Raw genomic sequence first — 14,055 nt, 5'->3', positions numbered from 1 at the left:
ATCCATAAAAGGCACTCATTGACTGGATATTTTTGACCAGGATATGTAATCTAGAGCCAGAGAAATTCAAAATCTGTTTTATCCTGACCCGGAGGAGCAAGTCAAGTCATCTTTTAGCTAATAATGACTCCCAATCTGTACCCTTCAAATTGATTGAGAGCTCTACCCTTGTCCCCAAGATTGGTGTTCATGGGACTTGATTTTTAATTGTGACTTGATTCTGCACCACTTCCTTTAGTTTGCTTCAACGGATTGGACTTATCATATTTTTATACACAAACCTTCTCATATTCTAACTGCAGGGCCATTAAATCATACAAGTATTTAAATGACTTGTTTTTAGAGTCTGCATATTCCTCGTATTTTTGATCTTGCTCTAAGTTCAGGGTTTAGCAAACCATAGCCTGCAGACCAGCTTACCACCTGTTTTTGTAAATAAACTTTTATTGGAACATGGTCATTTGTATACATATTTTCTGTAGATACTTTCACACTGCAGTTACAGAGTTGAGTAACCGAAGATGAGGCTTGCAAAGTCTAAAACATTTACTGTCTGACCTTTTACAGAAAAAGTTTGCGTACTCACAACTTCCAAGGCAATTCTGATGACAACAAGGAATGACAGTTTGAAGACCTTCCCCAGAAAAGCTGACTTTATTCTTGCAGGACAAATTTTACCTTTATTTGTTATTAATATCTAATAGCATGAAAATTATGTCTTGAAAATTAAAATTAAGGCTGGGTGTGGTGGCTCATGCTTATAATCCCAGCACTTTGGGAGATCAAGGCACAGGGACTTGCTTGAGGCCAGGAATTTGAGACTGGCCTGGCCAACACAGCAAGACCCTGTCTATACAAAACATTTAAAAATTAACTAGAACTGGAAGCGTGCACCTGTAATCCAAGCTACTTGGGAGACAGAGGTAGGAAGATTGCTGGAACCCAGAAGGTTGAGTCTGCAGTGAGCTGTGATCATGCCACTGCACTGCAGACCAGGCTACAGAGTGACAGCCTGTCTCCAAAAAAAAAAAAAAAAAATTTATATTCAAAAAGAATATAGTTGGCTAATAACGTGTCTGTGTTTCTTATTTTTGTTTATAATGTTTATATAAAAGCCTTAACACTTTTGTTATCAGTATTCTCTTTCCAATTTATCCTATACTGAATTTCAGTTATTTTTCTTGAGTCTATTATTATAAAGTAAGTTAAGAAAATCTTGACTTCGTTCTCTTTAAGAGTTATAGGGTATCACCTTAGAATTATTTAGTCTTATTACATGCCCTGTAGTTGTTTGGGGGGTGGGGAGGGGTACTGAGATGTGAACTGCAGCTATTCTTTTACCATATCTCATGTAAATAAACTATTCACCTACACACTTAAAGTCAAATTTACCACACATTTGCAAAGTTGAAAGGTTAAATAAATCTATCATAACTTTTTTTAGTTTCTTAAAATTATGTATCAAGTATAAGTGTTCAAGCTTGGGTTCATACTCAGTGTAATAATTTCATTTTCTTCCATGAGTTGATGTAGATACAATAATATTTCAATAATATGATTTTATATTGATGAATTTTTGAGATGACCTGATGGATTATCCTGCCTTTATATTTCTGTTATCTGCCAGTAGAATCTTTATTGTTTAATTTCATATCAATGCCTGATAATTTTTAGACTTAATGTTACATTAATAAATAGTCTTGTGTGCCAGAAAGTAAAGTCTTATTTTAGTTCTGATGTATCTTCGTTTTGAACTCTTTGTTTCTATTAATTCAAATAGTAGCGGAATAGTGTATTATTTTTGAACAGTTTCATAGTAGTTTTTAAATCTTACTTTGAACATTTTTAATATTTTCTTTCACTTACAGGAGTGGCATCAGGATTATAGGAAATTCAGGGAAACAACTATGTATCTCATAATTGGACTAGAAAATTTTCAAAGAGAAAGGTAAAGCAAAGTGGACAAATATGAAAATAGCATAATTTTTGCACTTAATTCTATTCAGATATGACCTCATCCATGGAAAAGATTGTATTCACACACTGTATTTTTAATAAATGGTTTATTTTAGATCAGTTTTAAATTTACAGAAAAATTGCAAAGTTAGTATAGAGACTTCCCATTTACCCCACATAAAATATATTTTCCATTAAAAAATCCATAAAGTCAGCATTAGTGTCTGTGTTTGTCAGGTCTCAAATACTACATTTGAGGCTGAGTCTCATCTTGATAGCAAGTCGGAGTATTTTCTGTCTGTCTTTGTGAACTTTCAGGTACTGTAAAAAGTGTAGCTGTAGAAAATTTTTGAGTACTGTGACTTTAAACAAATTTTGGATTAATTTTCATTTAAATTAAAGATAGTTTAAAGGAATATCTACTTATTTAATTATACAATTATTTTAATTGTTATTAAGAAGAAAGGATACATTTTGCTTTACTTACATTCCAGATTATTTAACTAGTTTGCATATATTTCTCCACTTATTTCTTAATGCATGTCGTTTAACAATAACTTGACTAGTGATTGTTTTTTGAGGAAATGCTTTATTTTCGATGCAGTGTATATTGCAGTCAAGTAAAAGGGATAATGAATTTTTCCTTTTTTTTTTTTAATGTAGTTTAAGAAGCTCCCACTTAGGTAATGATGCTTCTTTTTCAAAAAACAAAGTAAAGTTCAATGTTTAATTCTGGAGCTATACTGTCCAACATAGTGGCCACGTGACAAAACTTAAATAACTGACAATTTTAAAACCAAAGTTCAGTTCATCAGTTACACCAGCCACATTTCAGTAGTTCAGTAGCCTCATGTGGTTAGTGGCCTCTATTTTTAGCCAGCATAGAACACTTCCATAATCACAGGAATTTCTATTGGATGGTACTATTCTAGAGGACAGTACTTTCATTTTTATATTAATAGTTATCAAAATTTTTAAAGTTATCACACAAAAGGAAAAAGTAATGTTTTACTTAACAATTTATCTTAAGTACTTAAGTACAGATTATTTAAAGTCCTAGTCATTGTTCTATTTATAAGATAATTTTGCTTTGGTCATTGATATAGAACACTTATTTTGCTCGATACCACCATTTTATAAGTTATGTCCGTCAAGATTGTATTTCTTTAATAGGAGTATTCAGATGTACTAGAATCTATAAGCTTTGTGCTGATTTGAGAGAAATAATATGATTGTATAATTCAATAGAGTAAGATAAAAAAAGGCATTTCAGTGTTACCGATAAATCAGACTTCACAGAGATTTAGTAACTTTGTCAAGGTCATGCAGCTAACTAGGAAAAGAAAAATTAAGAGACCTCGTATTCTTGTATAATTTAATGAAATCATGTAAATACCAAATGTATTCATTTATCTCAATAAGAATTAAAATGATGAAACTGCCACTTTGTATCTATCTGCATAGCTTCTGTATTAGTTGTTCCTAGTTAACATATATTAAAGGAATTTGAGATATAACTTGGAAATATGTTTAAATATTATAATTTGCTTGTCAGTTTCCAAATACATGCTTATTCAGAAAGCTAATATTCTAGTATAGTAAATGCTTATCAAATTAGGAGGATTAACTAGAAAATCAGTGGTGACAGATATTACTTATGGAATATCTTTTTAAGAAATATTGGTGTATGCAACTGTAATCCCAGCTACTCAGGAGGCTGAGGCAGGAGAATCACTTGAACCTGTACGGTGGAGACTGCAGTGAGCCAGGATCACACCAGTGCAGTCCAGCCTGGGTGACAGAACGAGACACCATCTCAAAAAAAAAAAATTTTTTTTTTTTTTTTACTGTAAATATAGCTGTTATTGTTGCTAGCTGTGTATAAAATCTTGCCAAAAGGTTCTGTCAAAATTGTTTCTAATGAAAATGTAAACATTTAAAGCCTTGAATGAAGTACTTACTGATGGACCCTTATGAGTCCTGAGAATAGTGAAGTGAAATCTATGGTTTCAAGAACCAGCTAATTTTTTTTTTTTTTTTGAATGTTTTTGTAGAGATGGGGGTCTCACTCTGTTGGCCAGGCAGGTCTTGAACTCCTGGCCTCAACTGATGCTCTCACCACCACCTCCCAAAGTGTTGGGATTACAGGCATGAGCCACCGTGCCCCACCCCTTGTCTTCCTTATTTAAAATCTGATTTGAACTTTATAATATCTAGACTTATATTAATATAACACATATGCCTAATTCTATCACTTTTTTTTTTTTTTTTTTTTTGAGACGGAGTTTTGCTCTTGTTGCCTAGGCTGGAGTGCAGTGGCGTGATCTCAGCTCACCTCAGCCTCCACCCCCCGGGATTCTCCTGCCTGAGCCTCCTGAGTGGCTGGGACTACAGGCATGCACCACCATGCCCGGCTAATTTTTTATTTTTAGTAGAAGTGAGGTTTCTCCATGTTGGTCAGACTGGTCTCAAACTCCTGACCTCAGGTGATCCGCCTGCCTCTGCCTCCCAAAGTTCTGGGATTGCAGGCGTGAGCTGCCACGCCCAGCCTCTATCAGCTTTTTTATATTTGGAGGCTTTTTGTTTTTGCTTATTCCACTAGATTTCCCAGATTTAGGAGAAATCTTTCATTTTCCACTTCCTCTCTTTCCTTTAGATCTCCTTATTTCTGTTTTTTTACATTTTTCCCAATAACTAAAACTGTCTGCACATAGAAAAGAACCTAAGTTGTCGTTGAACAAACCAAATGATGTTTGTGATCATAAAACGGAGTAACCTGAGTTTTTCCTTCATTCATGTGGGACACTGCGTTCAACAAGTAGATTGTTGGTTTCACATTAGCTTCAATTTTGAGTTCAAATGGAAGACATCGGAAAATAAATACCAAGGAAGACAGAACTATCCAAATTTATCCGTTATTGCCTCTTTTCCCAGATTTTTTCTTAATTTGTAGCTCCTATTTTATTTTTTACTTTTAAGATATAACTGTCTCCGGGTTTCAGATGATACTGTTGCTAAAAAGGTGCTCCCAAGCATACACTGCATCAGATGATATTTTTTATTATAATGTAGATTATCAGAACTTAAGCATATACTTAAAATGTTTTATAATTGTAGCTGACTTTGTTTCTACAAAGGTGAAATACTAATGTTATATGTTTCTTTTTAATTTTCAAGTTATATAGATTCCTTGCTGTTCCTCATCTGTGCTTATCAGAATAACAAAGAACTCTTGTCTAAAGGCTTATACAGAGGACATGATGAAGAATTGATATCACATTATAGGAGAGAATGTTTACTAGTAAGTTGAATGCATATAGTGTGATCTTACCATTTTGTCTGACATTGGGCAAGTTTTCCAGACTCATATATAAGTGATTGACTACATAAACTCTGATGGGATAAGAACATGATGATGTCTATAAACTGGTTCTAGTCCCTTCAGATGGCAAAGTGCACTCAGTTCTTTATTTTCTCTTTATGAATCCCAAGTACTATAGGTGATAAATGAGAAATGATCTTAAAATAGCATCAGTTTGTTTACATCTCTGTATTTAGATTTCTTTATTACACTACCACTCCTTTTTTTGGTGGGAGAGGAAGGGATGCATAGATAAGTCTTAAAAAAAAGTTTTATGTAAGTCTATAAGAATATGCAGGCTGGGCACGGTGGCTCACGCCTGTAATCCCAGCACTTTGGGAGGCTGAGGCTGGTGGATCACTAGGTCAGGAGAACGAGACCATCCTAGCCAAGTTGGTGAAAACCCATCTCTACTAAAATACACACAAAAATTAGCTGGGTGTGGTGGCGCACGCCTGTAGTCCCAGCTACTCAGAAGGCTGAGGCAGGGGAATTGCTTGAACCCAGGAAGTGGAGGTTGCAGTGAGCCGAGATCGTGCCACTGCACTTCAGCCTGGTGACAGAGTGAGACTCCATCTCAAAAAAACAAAAAACATATGCATAGAATGTATCAGAGTAATTTCTGTTTAACTTAAAAAAATTGAATTTTGAGGTATAAGAATAGTATAGCTGATTTTAAACATAAATACTACCAAAACCTGATGGTTCCTCTGAAACATTCAAAAAATGATATGATGTTTCTCATCATTTTTTGATTGTAACCTAACCACATTTGGTTATTTGTTTTACATAGGAATTTAAATGAAACCTCATCAAGATTACTTTAGTGTTCCTTTCAGGTTTTTTCGTATTATAAATTTACAAAGTATCAGGTTCTGAGGGATGCAAATATGAGTAAGATGTACTTCCTGTCCTCAGAAAACTCAGTCTGGTAGGAGAAATACAAAAATAATTGTTATGTTCTGGAATAAGTGTCATTATGAGAAATATGCACAGTGATATGCCTGAAATATTTGGGAAGAACCTTAAGAGAGAAGGTAAACCCTCATCTGGATCTTGATGGATAAATAGGAGTTTTATTCATGATAGAGAAGGGAGAATATTCCAGTACACAAGAGAAAATAAAGATAAATTTGTTGTGGCTCTCCAGGTTATGAGGAAGTGGGGTAAGGTGGAAGTGATGAAGCTGACAATACTTGTCGATATTGGTCAGATGATAAAGAAGCTTATATGACATTCAGATGAGTTTGCACCAGTGTAAGTTTGATTAGGTTTGGCATGATGAGGTTTGTTTTCAGAAAATAATTCTGGTAATAATAATAGCATACTAGAGGATGAACAGGAAAGAAGAGATTGAAGTCAAGAACCTTAGAGGGGAAAGTCAAGGGATGGAGAGTGAGGGCCTCGACTCATGTAGTGTAGGTATGATGGTGAAGGAAATGAAATCAGGGCATGTCATAGCTGTTGCGTGAGTGGAAAGAAGGAAATAGAAGAGTCAAAGCTGCCAAACTTTCTACTTTTTCATTTAATATTAGGGAATCTAATAGGAGGAACAAGGTTGGCCTTAAACATGTTATATTTAAGAGATTTCCAAGACATTGTTTGATTCAGTGAACTTAACATTAAACTTGTCATTAAATTTTATATCTCATGTAATACATACTTCCAAAAAGTGTAGTAAATACTTGAAGATTTATCTCATTTTATTCTCTTAACCCCTATAGTAGGAAGATAATAATACCCTATTATTAATGTAAAGAAAGTGAAGCTAAGAGATTTAGCTAATCTGTTCACGATTGGTGTATTAGTCCGTTCTTACAGTGCTATAAAGATACTACACAAGACTGGGTAATTTATAAAGGAAAGAGGTTTAATTGACTCAGTTTCGTATGGTTGGGGAGGCCTCAGGAAACTTAAAATGATGGCGGAGGTGAAGGGAAGCAAGGACGTTCATCACATGGTGGCAGGAGAGAGAAGTGCAAGCAGGGGAAATGCTGGATGCTTATAAAACCATCCGATCTTGAGACTCACTCCCTGTCACAAGAACGGCATCGAGGAAACTGCCCCTATGATCTGATCACCTCCCACCAGGTCTCTTCCTCAATACCTGGGGATTACAATTCAAGATAAGATTTGGGAGGAGACAGAAAGCCTAACCATATCAATTGGGTAATTGATTCATAGCCAAGCTGGACTTACAGCACAAGGTTCTTTCCAAAATCAAAATAAATTGCATAAGAAGTACAGTGTAAATATGTAAATATTTTTATTTGAAATTCAGCTTTAAAAGTCACATTTATCATGCTGTAAACATAAGATTTTAAATAAAAACCCTTAAATATTATAGGTCTTATACCTGTATTTATCTCTTATGTTTCTTATTACATGGATTTCTCTGTTCTACTAGGTCAGTGATCAGCACACTATGGCTTGTGCTCTACCTACCACTTGTTTTTATAGATAAGTTTTATTGAAACATAGCCATGCACATTCGTTTATATATTATGTATTATTGCCTTTGTACTGCAATGGCAGAGTTGAATAGTTGCAACAGAAACTTTGTGGCCTTCAAAGCCTGGAATAGTCCTTGTCTGGACCTTCACAGAAAAAGTTTGCCAATCCTCTTACCAAATTGTAAGCTCCATGAGAGTTTTCTGTATTAATCACTTGAATGCCCCTGTGTCTGGAAAAATTTCTGGCACATGGTGTTTACTCTGTAGGAAGTATTTGAAGGGATAAGTGAATTGGTTACCTTTATATTTCTGTATCAAGGAATACAATAGTATATATTCAGTTGCCATTTATGGAGAAGAGTTTTTCAAAAATTAATATGGATTCTGAATTTCTTTATTTTTAAAACTATTGTGAGTGCTTATAAAATTTTATAATTGGGTGGAAGTTAATCTCTAGAGAAGAAAAAATGGCCCCTGTATTGATGATCAACATAAGCCAAACAATAGTGAAAAACACAATAATGTTCCATCCACCACTGTTTGCTTTTGTTTCTGTTGTTGTCATATGCATAGTGTTTCTAAAGAGAAGTTTTCAGTTCTAGATAGGTTGAGATTGTTTTCTCTAAGTACCGTTTGTTCTAATACTGTTTGTGAACATATTTATGTTGTCTTCTTTATTAATACTTACAGATATTTAATTTAAAAAGGAAACAAAAACCTATTCTTTTTTTTGCATTGCATTAAGAAATTAAATGAGCAAGCTGCAGAACTCTTCGAATCTGGAGAGGATCGAGAAGTAAACAATGGTCTGATTATCATGAATGAGTTTATTGTCCCATTTTTGCCATTATTACTGGTGGATGAAATGGAAGAGAAGGATATACTAGCTGTAGAAGATATGAGAAATCGATGGTGTTCCTACCTCGGTCAAGAAATGGAACGTAAGTTTAAACAATGGTAGTAGGCACCCGAGATGTCGGGATTAAACGCAGTTAGAATTAGATGTTATTTATTCTTGCCATTTTTTATATTAAATATAATATTACATATTATATTTAGTAATTTCACATTCACATTACTCTTTTTCTATATTGATGAGCTAAGCTGTGTTTATTGCAGTTGCCATGTGTTTTTGTCTCCCCAAAATGGCAATTATCTTACCTATCATGGCAAGTTAATATTAGTAAATCATGTTGACAATGATCGTGTCATAATTTCTATCTTTAGTTAGATTTAATTGTTTGTATTTGCAGCACACCTCCAAGAAAAGCTGACAGATTTTTTGCCAAAACTGCTTGATTGTTCTATGGAGATTAAAAGTTTCCATGAGCCACCGAAGTTACCTTCGTATTCTACGCATGAACTCTGTGAGCGATTTGCCCGAATCATGTTGTCCCTCAGTCGAACTCCTGCTGATGGAAGATAAACTGCACACTTTCCCTAAACACACTGTATAAACTCTTTTTAGTTCTTAACCCTTGCCTTCCTGTCACAGGGTTTGCTTGTTGCTGCTATAGTTTTTAACTTTTTTTATTTTAATGACTGCAAAAGACAAAATGACTATACAGACTTTAGTCAGACTGCAAACAATAAAGCTGAGAATCGCATGGAGCTCAGACTTTGTTTTAACCGGAACTGATGTATAATCACAGATCTAATTGATTTTATTATGGCAAAACTATGCTTTTGCCACCTTCCTGTTACAGTATTACTTTGCTTTTATCTTTTCTTTCTCAACAGCTTTCCATTCAGTCTGGATCCTTCCATTATTACAGCCATTTAAGTGTTCAGCACTGTGTACGATACATAATATTTGGTAGCTTGTAAATGAAATAAAGAATAAAGTTTTATTTATGGCTACCTATGTGTTTGTAAGCAGGTATATTGTATGTTATTGTATTAGTAATAATATATACATGAATTTTGTCTGGGGATTAAGATTGGACAATTAATAGATTAATACAGTCTTTTCATTCTGCTCTAATGGTAGCAAATTGGAAAATGTTTAAGTATTTGACACTTAAATTTATCTATATTTTTAACAAACTTCTTAAACTTAGTATGGCACCTGAGCTTGTTTTGAATTCGGTCAGGGTTTTTACTCAAGCAAGTGGTTGCTTTTTTTAAGTCAAACTACACTGAAACTTTTAACCTTTTCGTAGATTAATTTTACTTTTTAAATGTATTTAAAATATATAGCAAGGTGATTATTTCAAGACAATCCCAAAGTACTTGAATAAGGGCTATTGTAAAACTTAAAAGAAATATTTATATATACACATATATGCACATACACACATGTATATATATATATTCATAATGGAGGACAATGTTTTGCAATATATAAATCATTCTATTTTTGTAAATGATATATCACTTTAATTGAAAATGTTCTCTGCTAATTAATACTGTGAAACAAAATTGATATTGTTTAACTAGAAGTTATGAGTATCTTAACTGCCTTTATTCCTTTTCAAAAAGGAAAAAGCTATAGAACCTTTTGTAGATGAAACTACTGTTAATGAATTAATATTGTGAATGAAAATCAAAATCCATACTTTAAAGGTAATCATGTTACTAACAACCTATTTTTGAATTCATAAAGATTTCTTTATAAATGATGTTTTGTGAGCATAGTAAAATAGACCATTATACTATGTGTATGTTTGATACAGCGTCGCCAAAACTAGTGTTGTTTATAAGTGCCTCTCACAAAAGATCCTGGATGGAGGAGTAAGATGAAATATTATGCTATTATATGATGCTGTTTGTAAAGGTACCAATGTGCTAGTAAGGTATTAATGACAAAGAATTATTACTGTTTCTGTTGTGAATTTAGATTTTGCATATTGTATCTATCAAAATATGTTTGGGTTTAGATTTGTAGTTGTCTACTGAGCAGAATTCTGCATTGGTTTTCCAGTCCTGTTAAAAGTTTAGAAACTTCGTATGTGTCATCACAGCTTTTGTAAAGTATCCTTAATATTTTATGACATTCTACCGCGGTGGTAAAGTTGTTTGTGTTTGTGTGTATAATTGACTGCTGAGACACAAAGTGCTCAAACACTACATGGAAATTATTCCTTCAAAGGCACATTCAGAGAATCATGTCACTCTTGTGCTGAAGGTAAGTATTATAATTGTATTTACTATATACGTAAAAACCAGATTATTTATTCCTAGTAATGAATTTGGAATAACTTATTTAAAGAAGTGACCTTTTTCAAGACCTACAGAAATAACGTATTTTAATATTGGTTTTTAATCTAATTGTAAGATTTAGATCACTGAAATTTCTTTCTTTTTTTTTTTAATTTCCAGCTTTTAAGTTCAGGGTTACATGTGCAGGATATGCAGGTTGCTTACATAGGTAAATGTGTCATGGTGGTTTGCTGCACAGATCATCCCATCACCCAGGTATTAACCCCAGCATCCACTAGCTATTCTAACTGATGATCCTCTTTCTCCTCCCAGCCCCCACCCTCTGCCAGATACCAGTGTGTGTTGTTCCTTCCACCATTCAGTCCAATATGTTCTTATCACTTAGCTCCCACTTAGAACATGCAGTATTTGTTTTTCTGTTCCTATGTTAGTTTGCTCAGGATAATCACCTCCAGCTTCATAATCACCTCCAGCTTCATCCGTGTCCCTGCAAAGGATGTGATCTCATTCCTTTTTGTGACTGCGTAGTATTCCGTGTATATGTATGTTCTTTATCCAGTCCATCACTGACGGGCATTTAAGTTAGATTCCATGTGTATGCAATTGTGAATAGTGCTGCAGTGAACATCCACGTGCACGTTCTTATAAGAAAACAATTTACATTCCTTTTATGTAATATCCAGTTACGGGTTTGCTGGCTCAAATTGTATTTCTGTCTTTAGGTCTTCCACAATGGCTGAGCTGATACACACTTCCACCAACAGTGTAAAAGTGTTCCTTTTTCTCTGCAACCTTGCAACCATCTGGTTTTATGACTTTTTAATAATAGCCTTTCTGACTGGTGTGAGGTGGTGTCTCATTGTGGTTTTTATTTGCATTTCTCTAATGATCAGTGATACTGAGCTTTTTTCATGTGCTTGTAGGCCTCATGTATGTTTTCTTTTGAGAAGTGTCTGTTCATGTCCTTTACCCACTTTTTAATGGTTTCTTTTTTCTTGTCAGTATGGTAAGTTCCTTATAGATGCTGGATATGAGACCTTTGTCATATGCACAGATTGTAAAAGTTTTCTCCCATTCTGTAGGTTGTCTTTTTACTGTTGATATTTTGTTTTGCTATGCAGTTCTTTAGTTGAATCAGATCCCATGTGTCAGTTTTTGCTTTTGTTGCAATTGCTTTTGACATCTTCGTCATGCAATCTTTGTCCATTCCTATGTCCTGAATGGTATTGCCTAGGTTTTCTTCTAGAGTTTTTATAGTTTTGAGTTTTACATTTAAGTCTTTAATCCATCTTGAGTTGATTTTTGTATATGGTGTAAGGAAGGTGTCCAGTTTCAATTTTCTGCATATGGCTAATCAGTTCTCCTAGCACCTTTTATTAAATGGGGAATATTTTTCCCTTTTTTTTTTGGTCAGGTTTGTAGAAGATCAGATAGCTATAGGTAGGTGCGTGGTCTTATTTCTGAGTTCTCTATTCTGTTCCATTGGTCTCTGTGTGTCTGTTCTTGTAACAGCACTGTGCTGTTTTGGTTACTGTTGCCTTGTACTGTAGTTGAAGTTGGGTAGTGTGATGCCTCCAGCTTTCTTCCTTTTGCTTAGGATTGCCTTGGCTATTCAGGTTTGGTTTTTTTTGTTTCGTTTTGTTCCATTTGAATATTAAAACAGGTTTTTTCTAATTCTGTGAATAATGTTAATGGTAGTTTAATGGGAATAGCCCTGAATCTGTAAATTGCTTTGGGCAGTATGGACATTTCTGCGATATTGATTCTTCCTATCCATGAGCATGAAATTTTTTTCCATTTGTTTGTGTCCTCTCTGATTTCCTTGAGGAGTGGTTTGTAATTCTTGAGCTCCTTCTCATCCCATATTAGCTATATTCCTAGGTGTTTTATTCTTTTTGTAGCAGTTGCGAATGGGAGTTCATTTGTGATTTGGTTCTGGGCTTGCCTGTTTTTGGTGTATAGGAATGCTGGCACTTTTTGCACATTGATTTTGTATCCTGAGACTTCGCTGAAGTTGCTTATCAGCCTAAGCTTTTAGGCCGAGATGATGGGATTTTCTAGATATAGGATCATGTCATCTGCAAACAAAGATAGTTTGATTTCTCGCTTCCTATTTGAATACCTTTATTTCTTTTTCTCGCCTGATTGCTCTCGTCAGAACTTCCAATACTATGAAGAGTAGGAGTGATGAGAGAGGGCAACCTTGTCTTTCACAGGTTTTCAAGGGGAATGCTTTCAGTTTTTGCCCATTCAATGTGATATTGGCTGAGGGCTTGTCATAGGTGGCTCTTATTATTTTGCAGTATGTTCATTTAATACCTACTTTATTGAGAATTTTTAACATGAAGTGATGTTGAATTTTATCGAAGGCCTTTCCACATCTATTAAGGTAATCATGTGGTTTTTGTCGTTAGTTCTGTTTATGTGATGAATCTCATTTATTTTGCTTTTTGTATGTTGAACCAACTTTGCATCCCAGGAATGAAGCCTACTTGATCGTGGTGGATAAGCTTTTTGATGTGCTGCTGTATTCAGTTTGCCAGTATTTTGTTTAGGATTTTTGCATCGATGTTCATCAGGGATATTGGCCTGAAGTTTTTGTTGTTGTTGTATGTCTGCTAGGATTTGGTATCAGGCCAATGCTGCCCTCGTAGAATGAGTTAGGGAGGAGTCCCTCCTTTTCAAATTTTTGAAATCGTTTCAGGAGCAATGATAGCTACGAACTCTTCTTTGTACCTCTGGTGGAATTATCTGTGAATCCACCTGGTCTTGAACTTTCCTTGGTTGGTAGGCTGTTATTACTGCCTTAGTTTCAGAGCCCGTTATTGATCTGTTTAGGGATACAATTTCATCCTGGTTCAGCCTTGGGAGGGTGTATGTGTCCAGGAATGTATGCGTTTCTTTAGATTTTCTAGTTTATGTGAATAGAGGTGTTCATAATGTTATCTGATGTAGTTTGTCTTTCTGTTGGGTCAGTGGTAACATCCCACTTATTTCTGATTGTTTGAATCTTCTCTCTTTTCTTCATTAGTCTAGTGGTCTCATGTTTTACTAATTTTTTCAAAAAATTAGCTTCTGGCCAGGTGCAGTGGCTCATGCCTGTAATCCCAGCACTTTGGGAGG

The 14,055-nt window shown here is 34.6% G+C and overlaps 1 protein-coding gene across 5 annotated transcripts in view; it reads left to right on the top strand.

Annotated features, from left to right (window-relative positions):
• USP25 (ubiquitin specific peptidase 25) overlaps positions 1–10,716 on the top strand; it is a 146,474-nt gene extending 135,758 nt beyond the window's left edge. For 4 of the 5 annotated variants that reach the window (XM_023227483.3, XM_023227481.3, XM_023227482.3 and 1 more), the window contains 4 exons: positions 1,869–1,948; positions 5,134–5,257; positions 8,516–8,711; positions 9,024–10,716. In XM_023227483.3, the coding sequence (XP_023083251.1) occupies positions 1,869–1,948; positions 5,134–5,257; positions 8,516–8,711; positions 9,024–9,196 (573 nt within the window). In that variant the 3' untranslated portion in view covers positions 9,197–10,716. Of the gene's footprint in view, positions 1–567; positions 812–1,868; positions 1,949–5,133; positions 5,258–8,515; positions 8,712–9,023 lie in introns of those variants that run through there. The other variant, XM_023227484.3, reaches the window with a different exon arrangement.
• Positions 10,717–14,055: the final 3,339 nt, after the last annotated feature.

This window comes from Piliocolobus tephrosceles, chromosome 19 (genome assembly GCF_002776525.5).
Source record: "Piliocolobus tephrosceles isolate RC106 chromosome 19, ASM277652v3, whole genome shotgun sequence".
Taxonomy (NCBI): Eukaryota; Metazoa; Chordata; class Mammalia; order Primates; family Cercopithecidae; genus Piliocolobus; species Piliocolobus tephrosceles.
Note: the sequence above shows the minus strand (reverse complement) of the source record. Positions and strands in the feature narration are given on the sequence as shown.